Below are 19,385 nucleotides of genomic sequence, written 5' to 3' on the forward strand. Positions count from 1 at the left end.
AAATGTTTGACTCACAAAACACGAGTTATTCTCTAGATGAATGTATAAGTCGGGTCACTGTCACCACTTCGAGGGAAGGTGTCTAAGTCGGAACCCTCTTAATACCTGTTCCATGTCCACAACACATTAGAAGAGGCTCAATGAATCTTTTCTTGCTGAAAGTAAAATTTCCTATTCTAAAAAAATTACAAGCTCCTCTGGGACAACAGCTGAGTTTTTCACTTCAGTCATTACATCTAGCACAGTGCTTTGTGCAGAATAGAGACTTTATTAATGAATCTGTTTAAATGAATAGATGAGGATCAGTTCAGCTTTTATATACCACTTGTACATATTAAAGATAAATTTTAGCACCAAGCCTACACATGAGGAGAAGTGATAGTTTTTACAATGCCATTTACAATAACGTTTGAATTCGATTAACATCTCTACTTCCCATATTGTAAAAATGCAATCCACACACCTTTTATTTGTAATTTACTCTCTTCTAGTAATAGTTGTTGTTCATATTGTAAATTTGCTAGTCCCAATGAGAACACATGGGAAAAACCTTAAATCATTACCCAATTCCACTGACATCCAAAGACTGTTTGATGCTCTAGTACAAGTCTTACTGGCACAAACATATGAAGACAGAAGACAAAAATGTGTTTGTAATGGTCACATAAACATTTTAAGCTTTTATTAGGGAAAAATCATGTTTTGTTAGTTCAGTGAAATGATTTCTTTTGACAGAAAAAATCCATTTTCCATTCTCTTGGGAATGTTTAGAATATTAACAGAGATAGTAACCCAATATTTCTTCAAATGCAGCATTTTGGATTGATGAAAATGTGTATATATTATTAAACGATATTGGAACTTCAAAGTTTTTAAAGACATTTTTTTCCAATGATAGAGATCGAAAGCAAAACACTAAGTTAGAGTTACAAATCTACACTCTCATAGATATGGGAATAATATATTTTGTTCCATCAACATGTCTACTTTACATTATTCAGCACAAAGCTTTGTGAAATAAGAATCATGGGAATATAAGAATATAAAGGAAAAGGGTACAAATAACAGCTTCATAAACTGAGAAATGTACATAAATAAATCATGTATATGTGGGCAGTTTGCTTAGCTGGCAAGAAACAAAATATGGAAAATCTGCTTGTTAAACAATAACTACAGAGTGTGCTTTTATGATGTTTTTCACCACAGTAATTCATATTAGAGATAGAAGCAGTTGCATGTTAAATAAAATCATTGAGCATTGTTCCCCTCGCATTGCAAAGAGCTGACTTATGTTGTTTTTAGATGCCTCCCATTAGAAAGTAAATATTCCTTCAATGCTATGCATTTCACAAAATTTAATAAAGACGAACTGTAAATAAAGTCACAGGGAGATTTCAGACAGTTTTATTAGGAGATTGTTGAAAAGAAAAAAGAAAATTAAATACAATAACAGTAAACGTGGTTCTCACATTGAAACCAGGCTCAAAGAACTAGGCTACCATAGAAAAATTTCCAATTCTTGCATTATGATGTAAAAACAGATTTTTGTACAGATTTTGTACAACAAAATTCGTAATAACCTTTTATCATTTTTAGAAAACTTTAAATATATAGATAAAAATAGACAATTTTCATAGGTCCTACATGAAGATGAGTATGTTCTGTTCCAAGGGCTTGCATAGAGCGCAAATGTGGTTATAATATAGAACAACTAGACATTAATATTTTTAGGATTACAAAAGCATGGAAACCATAAAATGGGCACAATTTTACTTGTTTATACGAAAAAAAAACCCCAAAACAAACAAATTTCAAACCAACCTGTATAACTAAAAAAGGAAAAAAAAAAACTTAAGTTACAGACTTAAAATAACATTTCGTGAATTGTAATATTTACAACATGTTAGTAAGATTTTCTCTTAACATATAGCTGTAGCTTCTTTCTTTAATCCTTGCTAAAATTCCTTTTATATCAAACCAAACACTAAAGCATTCTCAAAGGTCTTGAAAGTATGCATTTTAAAACTATTTAACCTACTTAACAGGTGACTCTATGCAAGGAGCAGAGCAATGGCTGATTCTACTACTTAGGTTCAGTTGTAGGCTTTTTAAAAAATCTTTTAAAAAATGTATGATTCAAAAGCTTGCCACAAGTCCCTCCAATTTTAAGTGTTGTAATCCTTTAAAGACTGCATCCAGGGAAAAGCAAGAAATACAGACAACAAGGAATAGAATCTCTTGTGCTCAAACAACAAAAGATGGTTATGGAAGAACTATGCATAGGAAACCAAGTTTCTACAAAGCATTTACTAACAGTATTTTAAATAAAAACATTGCTCCCTTTCAAGCAAGCTAAAATAGGAACTGTATACATAACTTTATTATTGTATTAAAAAATGGACTCAGCTGGTTAATAGTGAACTACACAAAAGAAATATGTTCCAGTATTGCAAGGAAGACCTAAAAACTATAGAAGCTTAGTGCCAGAGTATCTACGGTGTTAATTTTTCTTAACCGAATAATTAATACCGAATTGGAACTATCTTTAAACATTTTTAAGCTAGCTTTCTTGGACATTTAGGATTTTGCTATTTATGGTAATAAATAATGTTATGGTCATAAAATCTTAAGATGACAGCAAAATCATAAAATGTACAGTGACTGTACTGATTCATAATATCAGTCTTTAAAGGTGTAACTCCAGATTAGTAAAAACAAAGAGAAGGTAACTTCAGTGGGTAATAAGCACTGTTTGCAGCTTTACTTCCAGTTATCTGCACAAAAGTGAAAACACATACTGTAACTTTCAAAAAGACAGTGAAAATAACACATAGGCACCCTTCCCTCTGACCAGGGGGGGAAGCACAACACATTTTAACTTTATCACTCAGCGCTACATGGTATTGGACTGATACATCAAGGGTTTGTTAGGTTTTGTTTTTCAGCAACATTAACATAATATGACATTAACATATAAAAATATTTCTGGTGTTTTGATTTACTGTTCAGCCACAATCCATTCTCAATAGTGCAGTTTGGGGCACTAACTAGGGTTCAATATACAAATAAAAGTGGCTGACACAGAGTTCTGATGTCACCAGATGCTTAAGATCTCATTCATTAATACTGTGACTCCAGACAAATATTTACATGCCTGCATGCGTTAAAACCAGAAAGATGTCTTTCTGACTAACAGGGTGACAAAACATATTTTCTAAAATTCTCATTTTCCTAAACTCTAGTATACTACTGCATACATAATACCTTCCTTGTATGTTTTATGTTTATATACTGTACATGTGACCAACAGTTTGAATAAGAAGCATCATTATTATTTTAAATTCTATATACCACTACCAGTTTGGAATGAAAACATGTTACATTTATTTTTTTTTTAAGAAAAAAGACCTTCAGTGAAACCTTTTGGCTTATATTCAATGCTTCTTTTCAGATATGCAAAATGTTATTTCACTGGGTTGTTGTCAACATCCATTTGTTGGTCTTTTGGAATATGTGAAAAAAATCTTCAGGAGAAAACCCACAATTAGTTTAAAATCAAATGTAATAGAATATTACTCTTTGATTTATTGATTTTTTTTGTGTTTTTTGTGTTTTTTTGTTTTTTTTGTTTTGTTTTTTTGTTTTTTGTTTTTTTTTTTAGGAATCCTCTATGCCCCCTACAAGTTCATTTCCAAGTGTTCTTGCTGGTTTCTGGAGGACATAATTCTGTAAGTCTGGGTGACCACTGCTACAAGAGTCTCTTGATGTGCTCAGATACAGAATTTTCAGAGGAAGAAAATGGTTCATTCCATTAAAAAAAACAAAGCTAGGTCTTATTCAGACCTGTCTTTAACTCAGTATACAAGTGTCCAGCAGCAAAGTTGCAGTTATTAACTGTAAGAAGTTGATACTTGTACATTTACAAACATTCTCAGGTCTCTGGTATGAACCACAGGTGAAAATCAATGGAGGAAACTTTGTAGAATACTTAAACTTTTAAAGAACATTAATACACAAAATTGAGGAAGTTCCCGTAAAAGGACTTTATTTTTTCTGAACTTTCAAATGACGAATGTCTGCAAAGTTCTTTACTATAACATGGAATTTCTTCAACAGGAAAGATTCAGTACATGACAGTAGTTTTCAAATACAGTCTTCCATCTAAAAATGAACAATAAAAAATAATTAATTACATGACATTTGGGAGACAAATGTGAATATAATAACTAAGTAGGCTGCTATAAAATTTGTGTATCTTATTCTATCTTCATTTGTTTAGGAAGTAACATTTTTTCACATATTCTCAATGTTAATTTCAAAATTACATGGAGTTTATGTGATCAAAAAGAATACAGAGTTTCTCATAAACATATATTTGCTATTTTGATATCAGTTCCAGAGCACTCAGAAAATAAATGTGTGTGTGTGTGTGTGTGTGTGTGTGTGTGTGTTACTGATATGCAAAGCTAGTTGATTTCTGTTGAATGACAATTACTTCCTCCAAGCTTGCAGAAACAAAGACTCTCTGAATGCACTCAGGTGTATCTCCATCAAGAAAAACTAAGCTCCCATCATACTCCTTAGCAGTGTTGTTAAATATACCATGTAATGTAACAATTGTGCACATTTGTTGCTATTTATATGAAAGCCACCTAGGTTATTTCATCACTATCAATGAGCTATATAGTCTTTCCTCCTTGAAATGAAATTAAGCAAATAATTAAATGGTAAAATGGGAATATATTACTCAACTTTTACCAACTGAGAAACTCACAGTCATGTGAAAAAGAAAAGCAAGTCAAATATTGGACACATTCAATAAACACATTTGAATGAAGCAAAATAAGAAACGGGAAATTAAAAATCCAGAGGGAAAAAAAAAAACAAAATGTAAACTCATTTCTCAACTGTAACACCCTCTGAACTGCCAACATTGTGGTGTGGACTAAACTTTGGGTATATAGTGAAACCTTGGATTGCGAGTAACCTGTTCTGCAAGTGTTCTACATGACCAGCAAACATTTCTAATAAATTTTAACTTGATAAATGAGTGATGTCTTACAATACCAGTAGTATGTGTCACTGAACGTCACATGATCACAAATGAGGCAAAGTTTCTTGAAATTCGCTTTGATATATGAGTGCTTTGGATTACAAGTATGTTTCCGAAATGAATAACACTCACAAACCAAAGTTTTACTGTATTTATAGAAATTATATCTAAATTCCAAGTTTTAAGACCTACAGTAGAAGGTAATCTGAAAAGAAAATTTTCCAAGCATTTTTAAAAATGCATATTGCCATGTAAATGTTTGCAAAATGACTGATACCTTCAAAAGCTGAAATATAAGGAAACAGAAATCACCTACACTAAATCCAGCAAATAGAAATATATAGTCCAAATATTTGCAGATCCTCATCTTTAACACTAAGCTAATTGCATTCTCTCACATGACCTGTAGTAGACATAGTAATCAGTAAGGAACTTAAAACCAATGTTAAATATTTTTTTACTTAGAAATATTGGTGTGCCCAAATTTCTACAGTCCTACTATGTTTTATTTTAGCCTAAATTGTCAGTTGTACCTCTCAGATGTCACAGACTCTGTTTTGTTCATTGATATATCCCAATAACCTGGCACATATTCAATAAACATGTGTTGAATGAATGAATGAATCAGAGACAGGTTTTGTGAGATTTACACAAAATAGATATTGAAATAAATAAATCACATAAATATAAATACATATTTAACTTATTATACTGTTATCATTTAAAATCCACCATTTGCCTGGCTCAGTCAGTTAAGTGTCTGACTTCAGCTCAGGTCATGATCTTGCGGTCCGTGAGTTCCAGCCCTGCGTCGGGCTCTGTGCTGACAGCTCAGAGCGTGGAGCCTATTTTGGATTCTGTGTCTCCCTCTCTCTCTGACCCTCCCCCGTTCAAGCTCTGTCTCTCTCTGTCTCAAAAATAAATAAACGTTAAAAAAATGTTTAAAAAAATAAATAAAATAAAATCCACCATTTGACTTCAGCCACATGCAAAAGAATATCCGTGAGATTACTCTCATACTGGCTATTTTTTTGTTATTTATCTATTATTTACTTATTTATTTAGAGTAAGAGAGAGAGAGCACGTGTGCACGCTCACACCCAAGCAAGCCAGAGAGGGGCAGAGAGAGAGGGAAAGTGAATCCCAAGCAGGTCCCATGCTGTCAGCACTGAGTCCAAAGTGGGGTTCAATCCCACAAACCATGAGATCATGACCTGAACCAAAATCAAGAGTTGACACATAAAATGACTGAGTCACCCAGGTACCGCCCCCCACACCCCATACTTGTAATTTCTAATAAGGTGTATCAAGTATTGGTTGTCTCTGTAAAATCAATCCAGTTAAACTTTAATAACAATATTTACTTGGAAGTCTCTAAATAATCAATCAATAATCATGTATTATTTGTGCTGGATATATGATAAGTAGCATACACGTTTGGATATATGATATAATCTGTGATTCACCAATGCAAACATATTATTAATCCAACTGAACACTATTTTTGAACAATGACTTAAAGGCATACAAAACTATGCTAGATAATCATCCTAGATATGCTGTCTAAAAACATTTTACCTCCTGGCCTGTAATGATAATCTTTCATTAATACTAAATATTACTATAACTCAGAAGTAGCTATTACACTATTACAGCAAATATAGAAATTTCCTAAATCAAATATTAATCAAATACCAATATCAAAACCATAACATTTTGATGAAAATTTCTTTCTAAGGATATGACAGTACTATATTAACAGATTATAAAATATTTATTGTTTTTGCATGGAACATGGTGTGATTTCTTCTGTTTGCTTGGCTTGATTACAGCCACCTCTGAGACAAAACTAATTTTCTCACTTACATCATACATAAATATACCATCTATATACACATTATGTATATATATGCAACTTTCTAGTTTCAGTTTAGCAGGAGTTTCTAATAATTACTTTGTAAATAATCCGAATAAACTTGGTATTATAAAATAAGCTAAAATTTCAGCCTTTCATATACTTAGTACAATGTGGCTAACAATTGGATACTTTTATTTTTCTTTTTTAAGTTTTTTTTATTTACTATTGAGAAACAGAGAGAGACAGAGCATGAGCATGGGAGGGGCAGAGAGAGGAGGAGACACAGAATCCGAAGCAGGCTCCAGGCTCTGAGCTGTCAGCACAGAGCCTGATGCAGGGCTCGAACTCACAAACTGTGAGATCATGACCTGAGTCGAAGTCGGACACTTAACTGACTGAGCCACCCAGGTGCCCCACAATTGGACCTTTTTAAAGATAACTTTGATCCTAATGATTTTTTACTACATAAAGCAACATACATTTTATAAAAATCTAGCAATAGAGGATTCAGAAGCAACCTAAAAAGCAGAGTAGTAATATTTTTACCAAAGTTTCTAATTCTTAGCCTTTAATTACTTTATCCCTACTTTCTCATTTTAGCTATCTCATCATTTCTGCTATGTAGTCAATTATGTTGAGAGTATCGTTCCCATTCTTACTTTAAGGAAACACAAAACAAAACAAACAAAAAAAACACAATGTTTCCTAGCATTCCAGCATTAGATATTTGGACAAGAGACATTCTCAACTTCCTCCAAATTCAAATATCTAGTATTTTCCTCTCTAATCTTATCTGTTACCATTCTCCCCTCACTCCATGACCGTGACTCTCCTGTGCATTCTATGACACACCAAGCTCTGTGCTGTGTTGGAGTATTTAGTCCTGTTCTTCCTTTCAGAAACCTAGAAGATAAGTACTTCCTCCTTCCCTGATTCCCTTCCTGCTCTCCTCTATGGAACTTCTCTAAACAGACAGATCCTATTTATTCTCCAGTACAAACATCCTAGGAATTAAATCCATAATACTTGTCTCACTTTGAAGTTGCATTTGGGAGCCTACTACATGGTGAGATCCACACAAGCAGCAGCCCATCAGTATTACTCCCATCAGTATTAGAATGATAGTGTTCAGCATGATGTTTGCCTTAAAAGTTTAAAGCAATCCCACATGTTAAACTTTTGGGGAAATGAATCAATATATTAACATAACAAAAATAATTATCTTTGGCATGCTAGAAATTTATTTCTTATTTTTTTATCTTTTTAAAGTAGATTCCATGCCCCATGTGGGGCTTGAACGTATGACTCCAGGATCAAGAGGTGTATGCTTTATCAACTGAGTCAGCCAGGTGCCCCCAGGATAAAAATTTCAAAGTCTATCTGAAACCAAATTTTATTTATTTTTATATTTTGAAACTTTCTTTTTAATTTTATTTATTTATTTTGAGAGAGAGAAAGCATGGACACAAGATGAGGAGGGGCAGAGAGAGAGAGAGAGAGAGAGAGAGAATCCCAAGCAGGCTCCATGCAGTCAGCACAGAGCCTGATGCAGGGCTTGATCCAAAGGACTGTGAGATCATAACCTGAGCTGAGATCAAGAGTTGGGCACTTAACTGACTGAGCCACCCAGGCGCCCCTGAAATTAATTTTAAAATTAAACTATATTCATTTAAAAGTATAAAAGAAATAATTATTTTGTAAGCATCTTTACCATAGATCATATACAAAATACATTTATAAAAATTATATCCATTATATTTATGTGCTCAGTATCTGATCTACTATAATTCCATTTTTAATAAATGACTCCTTGCATTTTTGACTAATGTTTCTAACAGATGGACAAATGCATCAAGCATTAAAGATGCCAGCTATAAAACAGACCCCACCTGCTACAGTTAAGGCCGTTTCATGATTAAATAATACGTAGGCCTCAGAGATTATCTGCCTTAGAATTAACTGGAAGCAGATATACACCAGGCAAAGACAGACCCTGAAGAGTAACTCACTCTCCTTTTGACTGCAAAGCTTAACTTTCAAATCAGTTCTACTTTGTGATTTTGTCACATTTATTGAAACATACTTACAGATAATTCAAAGTCTGTAAGGAAAAAAAAAGTTTTAACTAATTTTATATTGTTCCAGAGAAGTTAAACTGGTCTGCAATCCACAGCAAACAGCCCCACGTGTTATGTACCCAGAGAGCTAACAACAGGCCTCTGAATTATGGGACCACAGGTCTATCTCAGGCTTTTGATAACAAACCACCTGAGTGAAAGTAGAATGGTAAGGGTGCTAGGAAAGATATATGGGCCCATAATTCAAACTGACTATGTTTTTATGTTATATAATAATGGTTGCAATACTTCCCTTCCTTGAGTCTTGAAACAGCACACAAAGCCATGGGGCCATAGAGAAGGCCCTACAAAAACGAGCTACCGAATGAAGGTCATTATGATTGCTGGAGTACTTCCACAGCTAAGACTTTGTTATGCAGAGGTGTGTGGTTTGATCTGCAAACTCAGAGGTCTAATTTATATATTTTGTTTTAAGGGCTGCCCTTTGTGCATTCTACTCACCTTCTAACTAGACAATCTCACACCTATCCACCCTTTCTCATATTGTATTTATCTATTTCTACACGTGGTGACCACGGAAAGATGGTTTTCTGTTTCTTCCTGATGCCAGGTTTACCAAACAATTATTCCTTGATATCTCGAATGGATGAGAGCTTTTCTTTAAGATCACCTAAATTAGCAATAAAGGAAATGATGATTATTATTAGCATAGTTAATATTTTCTGAGCACTTGTGTTCAAGGCACTTACAGATTTTAACTCTAAACTTCCCAACAACTGAACATAATAGGTCTTCTCAGTGCATTTTAAAAGTAGGCTACTAAGCTTGAAAAACTTAAGTCTCTTGCACATTTTCACAGAGCTTGCAAGTAGTGATTTGATATTTGTGTGAATCCAAATTTCACATCCATTCCACTATGTCGCTTCCCTTTAATAAGCAATTGGACCCTCACTGGAGGAAGTACAATGTCTCTGACTTGTAGAGGTAAGAGATTGAATCTCAGTACCATCAGCCTTCCTGCCTTGTGGATCTATTCCTCTTTGTATTCCCCAAGACAGGGTCTTTCTTTTGGTGTGCAGAATTTCAACTGAATAAATTGAAACAAGAACTAGAATTCTGATGGTTTGATTTAAAAAAAAAATCCTCCTTTAACACTATGATTATTTGCTTTTGTATGGGAGTTTGATATGACAGAAAAATCATCAAGCTACACTTTGTGCATGGGAGTACTTAATTAAAAAGTCTGTTCTAATTAAGAGCATTGGGGAGTAGGGAGTGAATGAAACGATTTAAATTACAAATTCCTAATAGTTCCAAAGTTCATTGTGATTTGATGCTTACAGCTATAATTTGGTGTGTAAGAAATTATCTACATCACAGAATAGTTTACTGCAGGTGTTAAGTTTTGTATGATATTTATCGTTACAATGAAGATTTAGCTCTATAGATAATGAGTTAAATTTTTAAAAATTCCTCATAAAAATGGATCTCAGGTTTTAATAGTAAAGTTGAAGCCATCAGATCAGATCATTAAGCAGATAGTATATACCATTAAATGTATTATTTGCTGTAGTTGAGGAAGAAATAGGTAATCTGTCACAAAATTTCCAATTTTGGTTTGTTTTGTGTTCATGTATTAATTTTACTGTTTTGATATAATGCTTTTGCAGGTATTACTATATGTAGTTATTGGAAATATCTACTACATATAGACAGACATAGAATTTCGCTTTATTTCTACATATATTCTAAAACTAGAGTATCAAATAGCTTGATCATTTATTTTTAAAACTAACAAAACTTGTTCAATAACAACGACATTATATAATAAGATTTTATACTAGAAGATAGCATACAAGTTGGAAAAATTTCAAATTGCTTAGTTGGGTGACACCAGAAATCCAATTCTTTCATTGTATGAAAAAGGGAGTCTGCTAGTGAAAGGTATTGTATAACGTGCAAATAGATATATATTTTAGTTTTGAATAGAACTCCCTTGCAAATATCCACAAGGATCTCTTACATGTTTTTTGCACAAAGGGCTTAATAAATTACATTTCCTGTTAGGAAGTAGCTTTATTAAAAATGGCATCTATTTTTTTCAAAACTTATATCCAGACACCTGTAATCTAACAAAATTTGCTGCTTTCACAAAACAGTTGTATGTACACATATCTCACTACTCCAGAGCTGAGGAAAATATTAACATGACAGAGGCAAACATATAAGATCATGTATCCAGAAACTTTAATATTTACTTAAAGACTATTAGGTTAATATTAGCCCTGAGCCTCTCTCAACATCATGTCTTAATCATACAAAGTAAGAGAAACCAAAACAAGTGATGAAAACAAATGTTAATGATTCATGTGATATTTGATAAGACAACGAGAGGAAGTCAAAATAAAAGCAAACAAACAGGAACAGATGGGAAGGATCTTTGTCAAGTCATAACCCCTCTTCTAAAACCCCCAAAGGAAGAAGCTAATTAAAGAAAATATTGTTTCTTGCTTTTTTTTATAACTTTATATTTAGAGTAAGAACATTCTGCGACTGCTAAAGCAAAGAAGCAGAGACACAAAGTCTACATTTACATGAGAAATATTTTAAGAGAGATTGATGTTCAGCAGAAGCCCTTTTATGAGAGGATTCTGAGTAAATATCATTTCTTCTCATGAAATGCAGTTAACTAACGGTCCAAGAAATGTCCAGAAGTTATATTGAAGGTTGTGTTCAAATATAATTAAAGAGTAAAAACTGAAAAATTTACAACAGATTTTGAATTTTATGTAACTCGGGGTTATGGCTGCGTAACGTGAGGCCCACAGAGTTGGGTCAAAGTGAGAGAGAACTGGACCCCAGATCCTTTTGGAATGCTTTCTGCGTAAGTACCTAGTGCTATTCTAGAGAGTGGGCATGGGCTGTGTACACAAGAGCACTGCAACAAGTGTATTCTGTCTATACAAGCCAAATGTACTAGTACAAGCTGTAGGTAATATGCTACCTAAAGAAACAATATGGCCCAGCTCAGAAATCAGAGCAGATAATATCATGTTTATTACTAGGCTAGTATGAAGTAAAGCTCTTGATTGTAGTTAATAGTGATGACAAGGGGCGCCTGTGTGGCTCAGTTGGTTAAGCTTCTGGATTCGGCTCAGGTCATGATCTCAGAGTTCCTGAGTTCCAGCCCCACACTGGGCTCTCTGCTCTCAGTGTGGAGCCCGTTTTGGAACCTCTTCCTCCCTTTCTCTATGCCCCTTCTCTTTCTCTCTCCCCCTCTCTCAAAAATAAACAAACATTTTAAAAAATGACCAAAAAAGTACAATCCAAAACTGCTTTTATATATTTCTCAGTTTCCTTCAAAGAAGAAAGTAAATGACAGACCGCAGTCTAGTTTAAAACATGTTCTTAGAAGATCATCTAAAGCTATAATATATAGATTGAAAGGTAACTAAGCTTTAGTCAAAGATAATAAAAGGGAAACTCTGTCCATTCCTTGTGAAGGAATTTTGTATCAGACTTTAGGTAAGCACAAGAATCAAGGAGGGACCCAAACTTTGGCAATTCAACAACTTGAAGCAGGTGGAACTGGACTGTAGGTTTTGTGTGGCTAGAAAGGATCATCATTGGGCAAGCTGGTCTACTCACAACATCCTTTCTAAATAGGATGCTAAATAGACAAACCAGTAATGAAAGCTGGGCTGAAAATATGCAGGGAAGGCATCTGAAGATCTACAGATAACTATGGTTAATCTCCGCTGGCTTGAAGTTATTTAGTCAACTCCAGCCCTAGGCAAAATACTTTCCCAAATGGCTAGATCAGCTTAAAATATTTCATTTCCTCTGAGAAGTGACATTCTTGCTGTCTGTATCTTAAAGAATAGGCTCTGCCTGAATTTTAGGCTCAGTGATGATGTTGATGCTCTCTGTGGACAAAGAAGAATTTGTCATCAGAGATTAAGATAATGCTGCTTGACTGGATGCTAAAGGTCTTTTATTCTGCAACTCAAGAATCTTCCCCAGTGGGGTAGAAATCTGGACCCTGTGGTTCCATTAACTGATATCTATGTAGGAGCTCAATGTTCTTAAAACCATACCTCCATGACCACAACCAAACAAAATTGATTAAAAAATCATCATCATCAATTGTCTGCTGCTTATCTATGCAATAGGGAACAGGCCATTCTGTACTTAACGTTAAGAAATCATCCCTCTGACAAAATGTTTTAACCATGAATAATCAGCCTATACTCATGGAGAGGGTTTGGATCTCATATATTGTATTACTAGAAACTAAGTGTTGTTACAACTGCGAGTCATAGGATTCAAACCTGTCCCCTCAAGTTGCTTTTACTATGCCAACACTTAAAAAGCTTCGCTATCCTAGGGGCACTCGGGTGGCTCAAATAGTTATGTGTCAGACCCCTGATTTTGGCTCAGGTCAAGATTGTAGAGTTCGTGAGTTCAAGCCTCATGGTCCATGGGTTCAAGCCTTATGTCGGCCTCTGCACTGACAGTGTGGGGACTGCTTGGGATTCTCTCTCTCCCTCCCTCTCACTCTTGCACCCTTTCTCTTTCTTTCAAAATAAATAAATAAACTTTTTCTAAAAAAATTTTTAAAAAAGCTTCACTATCCTAGAGAAATTGATTAAACTCTGGCTATAATATCCTTAATAACAGATAACATACCATATGATGTTGTGTATTTCTAGTAACTTGAACATTGCCTGGAATCTGGAGAGAACTATCAAATTAAGATCACAAAATGAGGGGAATATCATATGCCCCTGAATGCATACCTTGAGAAAAATACAGTCTCATGTGGGTGGTATATTGGCTTAGAAAATATAAGCTGAGCCTACTCATGAGGAACTATCAGATGAAAATGATAAACATTCTATTAAGACTGTATTCTTCCAAATGTCAATTTTATAAATTTTTTAAAGTCCGAGGAAGAGCTCAAGATCAAGGAGACTAAAGAGGAAATAACAACTAAATAGAATACGTGATACTAATTTGGATTCAGTAATGCTGTAAAAATGCTATAAATGACTGGGTCAAAGCACAAAATTAGAATTTCAACATCAGATCAAATAAGAGTAATGTGTCAATGAAGTATTCACTGAGATGATAATTATACTGTGTTTATGTATAAGAGAACACCCTTATTTTTAGTAAATACTTCTTATGTTTGGGTAAATATAGCAGGTAAAGGGCCACGATGTTTACAACTTATTCTCAAATCCTTCAGAAAATACTATACAAATAGAAATAATTATAAAGCACATGAGACAAAGTGTTAACAATAGATGAATCTTGGTAAAGGACATATGAGAGTTTTAATAGTTTTTTAAAATTTTTCTCAAAGTATGGTTTCCTTTCAAATACAAGTTAAATAAATCAAATAGTTTGTCTAAATGATACAAAGTTTTAATACTTCACCGATCCCAGCTATTTGTTAATAACTCATTGAGGATATACACTCTCCACTTTCCACATATACTATTTCACTGATTATGTAGAGAGTATTCTCATAGTAAATATTTTCTGCTTAACAACTAGGCTTTTGAGAAATCCTATTCAAGTATTAGATAGTAAGACGACACTTAGTGATTTTGTTAATAGAGTTCCCCCAAACACCAGATTCAGTTTCATGAAACCTACTGGGCTGAGGGTGTGGACATAAGCTGGATTCTGGTCTATTGGTCCATTATGTTTTAATTGTAAATTTACAATTGTGAAGTTTATGAAGTCTGCTTAACTGTATTACCTGTTAGTGAGGATTATGCATGCTAATGTGCATTTGTTGGTATAAGGAAAGTACTGTTCTGATTAGCTGTGTTTGAAACACAGTTTATTTTTTTAAAGTTTAGGAAAAACAAAATAAAAGGAGAACACAAACATCTTTAAAGTTTTGTTTCTGTAAACAAAGAAAAATTATATTGCTGGTAGGTCTACTTTGGTAAAGTATTTGTGTGTGTGTGTGTGTGTGTGTGTGTGTGTGTGTGTGTGTTCTAATTAAGCCTTCATTAGTAAGAAGTGGGAAACCATCACAGTGGTTAATGTACCAGCAAGTGAGAATGGGGTGCTTTGTACTTAGGTTACCTTGTCCTGATTTGGAAGGTGAGACCTCCCAACTTCAGCAAAGTAAAGCACGGTAAAAATCTCTCATTACTTTCTCCATTCTTCTATTCATTTCTGGAATAAAGACTAAGACACAGGTATGTAAGGAAATAATCATTTGAGGGCATATCTGAACCTGAAGGATGAGTGGATAAATTATCTACTATGCTTAATTAAAACAGAAAGTAAGAAAAAAAGTGATTTTATTTGATAAAATAAGATACTGCAGGAAAGGGAAATGGGTCTTTTAAACCAACCATTTGTATCCTTCAGAATTGCAAGACACAGTCAAAACCCTCAGTGAATAAATTGTTTTCAGAATAAACTTACATGTTATCTCTGGGGGAAAAAAGGTGACAGAAGAACAGCACTTGCAGACCCTAGTGATTTTAAGTTTGGAGGGAAAAATCATCTTTCTTTTAGAAGTTTAACAGTTACTATTTTTTCCCATTTTCTCTAGCATGACTAAATAAGCTGTTTTAATAAAGTTATATTTGTTTAGGGAAGCACCTGTAAGTGAATTAAGCTCTAAATCTCTAGAGCTTTATTTAACACATTTATACAATCTGAACCAAAATATGGGTCTGGTGTTAAACTTGACAAATGACAACCTTACATGACAAAGTCTCAAATTTTTTAAATAAATATGAGAATTATTTTAATGAAAGAAATGACACTTTTGTGGAGAACAGCTTTTCTTTATATCTTATCTAATAGAATTATCAACTGTTATTTAGACAGTAGGTGGGTAAGAGCAGTAACATGTTATACAAGAATTATTAAATAATGTAAACCTTAAAGGCACTAAATTTCAAAATTAACCCTCAAAAGATCAACCCAGTGAAGTGTAAAATTATATTAAAGAGACAGACTAACAAACAGACAAGAAAATGTGTTGACAGAATGATCATACCTAAAGAAAGAATATGAAAATCAGTAAGAGTGTTTGTCTAGAAATGTAGCCTAGAGAAAGCAGTTAATCTGGCAAGTTTTAGAAATGCTCATGAGAGCACCTACCAGGGATAAAGTTCCCTTTAAAGATTGAGGTACACATCTGATCTACCTTTAGATATGTTTTTGCGTCCATAAAATATTTGATTATATAATACTCCTTGTTCCAATCCCAATCTTGCCAGATAATGCGACAATCTTATTTTCTGCATGCATAGTCACTTTGGTAGGAATCTATTAAGATGGCCAATAATGTACCCTGCCTCCTAATATTCTCATACTTGTGTGGTCCCTGTCTCCTTTAAGTGTGGGCTCTACCTAGGGACTTGCTTCTGATGAAGAGAATATGGCAAAAGTAAAGGAAAGTCACTTCCAAGATTAGGTCATAAAAACCGACTTTCTTCCTGCTGGCAGGCTCTCTCTCTTTCTCTCTCTGGATCTTTTCACTTGCTCGATCTACTGAAGCAGGTTGCTGTGTACTGAACTGACCTATGTAAAGTCCTTGTGGCAAAGAGCTGATGGTGGCCTCTGGCGAATAGCCAACAAGGGAACCGAGGCCCTCGATCCAACACTCATAAAGACAGGAGGCATGCCAACAGCCATGTGAGAAAGCTTGGAAGTGGATCCTGCCTTAGTTGAGTCTAGAGAAAACTGCAGCCCCTTCCAACATCTTATTGTAGCCTGGGAGAGACCTCAAAGCAGATGACCCAACTAAGCTATTCCCAAATTCTCTCGAGATAATAAATGTTGTAAACCACGAGGTTTAGAAATAATATGCTGTGCCACAGTGCATAATTAATACTCCTTTCTTTACAAGGAAGATGTGCTGGTCAATGTCACAAATAAATACTTCGGTTCTGTGACTTACAGTGTTTTAGTATAGTACCTCAGTTTGCTTGTTCTGGAACACAGAAAAGATTGATAACCCAACTCTGGGTCATTTTGAGTTCACCAGGCCAAATGCCACTTTGTGAGTTCTCTTGGAAGGTTGCCTATACTTCAGAGAAATAGCAGAACCAACCTGCATGTTTGCCAGTACAATATTGTCTTACAACACCAAACTAATTTTTAAAAAACTCTGATTTGCTACTAATGAAATGGATTATTCTATACCACAGAATATTTTTACATCTTTAGAGGATTTGTTTACCCTTTTAAAACTCAATATTGTATATATGTCTATCCATATCCATATATATATATATATAAATACATATTAAATATGTATATCCTCTGTTAAGTAGAAGTTAACTTTACTTATATTACCTTAGGGCAATTTGATTTACTGGGAATGAAAAATAGGTTTTCCTTAAAGATTGATGATCTTATTTCATGATGTATGGTGGCCTCAGAAATAAAAATGATAATTGTCAATAGTCTAATTCTTGTAACAAACTTGTCTCAGAATAATAGTCATTGTATCAAATAGTTGACCCAATGTCACAGAACCAACCATCCTAGGAAATTGTAAAGCTCCATACTGCTGAAGCTATTACCATTTAACGAATGACCAAAAAAGAAAAAGGACCAAAAGAAACAAAAAAGATTCGAGATCTCTCTATTAAAGGCACTTGGAAAGATACAAGATTGAAGAAGAAACCAGACAATCTTTTTAATGTCCCTCCAAACTTTTGATTCAGTAGTGGTGATGGGCTAAGTTCAATTTTGATTAAACATGGTATCTTGCAATATTCGAAACTGTTGTTTGTCATACTGCATGCTTCCCAAGGAAACAGACATAATTCTTTTTGCAAACTGATCAGGAAATATCAACAAAACCAGCCACAAACAATGACAAATGTAAGCCACTAAATGCTTTCTAAAGTGGAAAACAATGAGAAAACAAACAAAAACGACAAAATGTGCTATTACAAAAATATGCAATGCTAATAGATAACTTTACATTTTATGAATTGCCTCTGTCTCTAGACACAAAGAATTTCAGGACACATTTGAGCACTCTGGACTGACTTACAATTTATGTTTAAGTTCCAATTTGTTCTCAGCATATATTAAAAACCATGAGATTGTCAAATTTCTTTAATTCGATTTCAAAAAATAAACACAAAAAAGTCTACAAATAAACATTTAAAGTATAATGTAATAAATGTGCATATATTTAGGAAGAAGATAAGTGCTGATATATGTATATTTCATGCCTAGTGTCAAATTCTGCCCTGGGTCATGGTAACACAGGCCACTGGTTCCATCACAATTAATAGCTTGTGGCTGTGGCCACTGTCAGCATTTCCTTATTTTCCCATCACTACCAATTGTGACATGAATAAAATTAACTTATATGTCACCATGTAGATCATTATATCCTGAGTTAAGGTTAGACTTCTAGAAGCATTATGAATTTAAGGAACTCATCTAGGCTTATGTCAAAACTGCTTTATAGTAAAATCTTTATTTTCCCATCAGAGAAACTATAGGTTATTTTTTTAGGGCTAATTCACAGTTACACTTAGGTAATACCAAATTGCTCAGCCAAAAATGCCTAATTTTATCTTAATATCCTTGATTCATTTCCATTGGGCAAACCTCAGTTCTACCTCTTTTTAAGGAAACCTACTTGTAAGCCTTAAGGATATTAACTTGTAAGACTTGATTAATAAATACTGCCTGTTTTCCCACCATAATAGCATTTTGGTGTCTGTATGAAGAGCTCATTTTAACAGCTCTCTTTAACAGGTTGGTTTTTTGCTACTTCAGTGGTCGGATGAGAATTCTTTCAATGCTTCACCTCTAACCAGACACTTGATGACTTTATTACCAAATGCTTTATGTATTGGAAACTCATGATGCTCCTAAAGCTTAAAAATAGACTGCAGGACTAGTATTATTTTGGTGTAACACACACTTGGTTTTGATAATTCAAAACACTCTTACATGAACATTTTTTTACTTACTTACCAAGTCCAAAGAATAAGTGTAATTTTTACTTTTCCCTTCATCAAAATAAGAATGTATTATACTGTTCAAATGATTGCAAAGAATATGTATGCATCAGAGGGAAAGCTAACAACGAGAGTAAATTATTGTTGCTTTTTTGTTTATGACTCTATTCAATGTAGTTTGATTACTTGAAAGGACTGATATCCAACATATTGCCATATGAAACAATATCATGAAAAATACATGTCTCTTAATGCAAGAGTTGAATTGACAGTTTGTCATAGGTAAAATCTGCAGAATCAACAAAGATGCAAAATAAATAAGTCAAAATATGAGTTATCTAATATACCACTACGTATTTTTAGCATTCTCTATTCTAATTTTATGTACGTAATCTAGCACTGTAATTTTTTTGGTCCAAGTT

General features: G+C 33.9%; 1 protein-coding gene across 2 annotated transcripts in view; it reads right to left on the reverse strand.

The window, feature by feature from the left end:
* Positions 1-1,388: 1,388 nt before the first annotated feature.
* The window catches only part of DACH1 (dachshund family transcription factor 1), a 435,329-nt gene continuing 417,332 nt past the window's right edge, over positions 1,389-19,385 (reverse strand). For both annotated transcript variants that reach the window (XM_043580344.1, XM_043580355.1), the window contains one exon: positions 1,389-4,161. In XM_043580344.1, coding sequence (XP_043436279.1) covers positions 4,124-4,161 — 38 coding nt within the window. In that variant the 3' untranslated portion in view covers positions 1,389-4,123. The remainder of the gene's footprint in view (positions 4,162-19,385) is intronic.

Source organism: Prionailurus bengalensis, chromosome A1 (assembly GCF_016509475.1).
Source record: "Prionailurus bengalensis isolate Pbe53 chromosome A1, Fcat_Pben_1.1_paternal_pri, whole genome shotgun sequence".
NCBI classification, from domain to species: domain Eukaryota; kingdom Metazoa; phylum Chordata; class Mammalia; order Carnivora; family Felidae; genus Prionailurus; species Prionailurus bengalensis.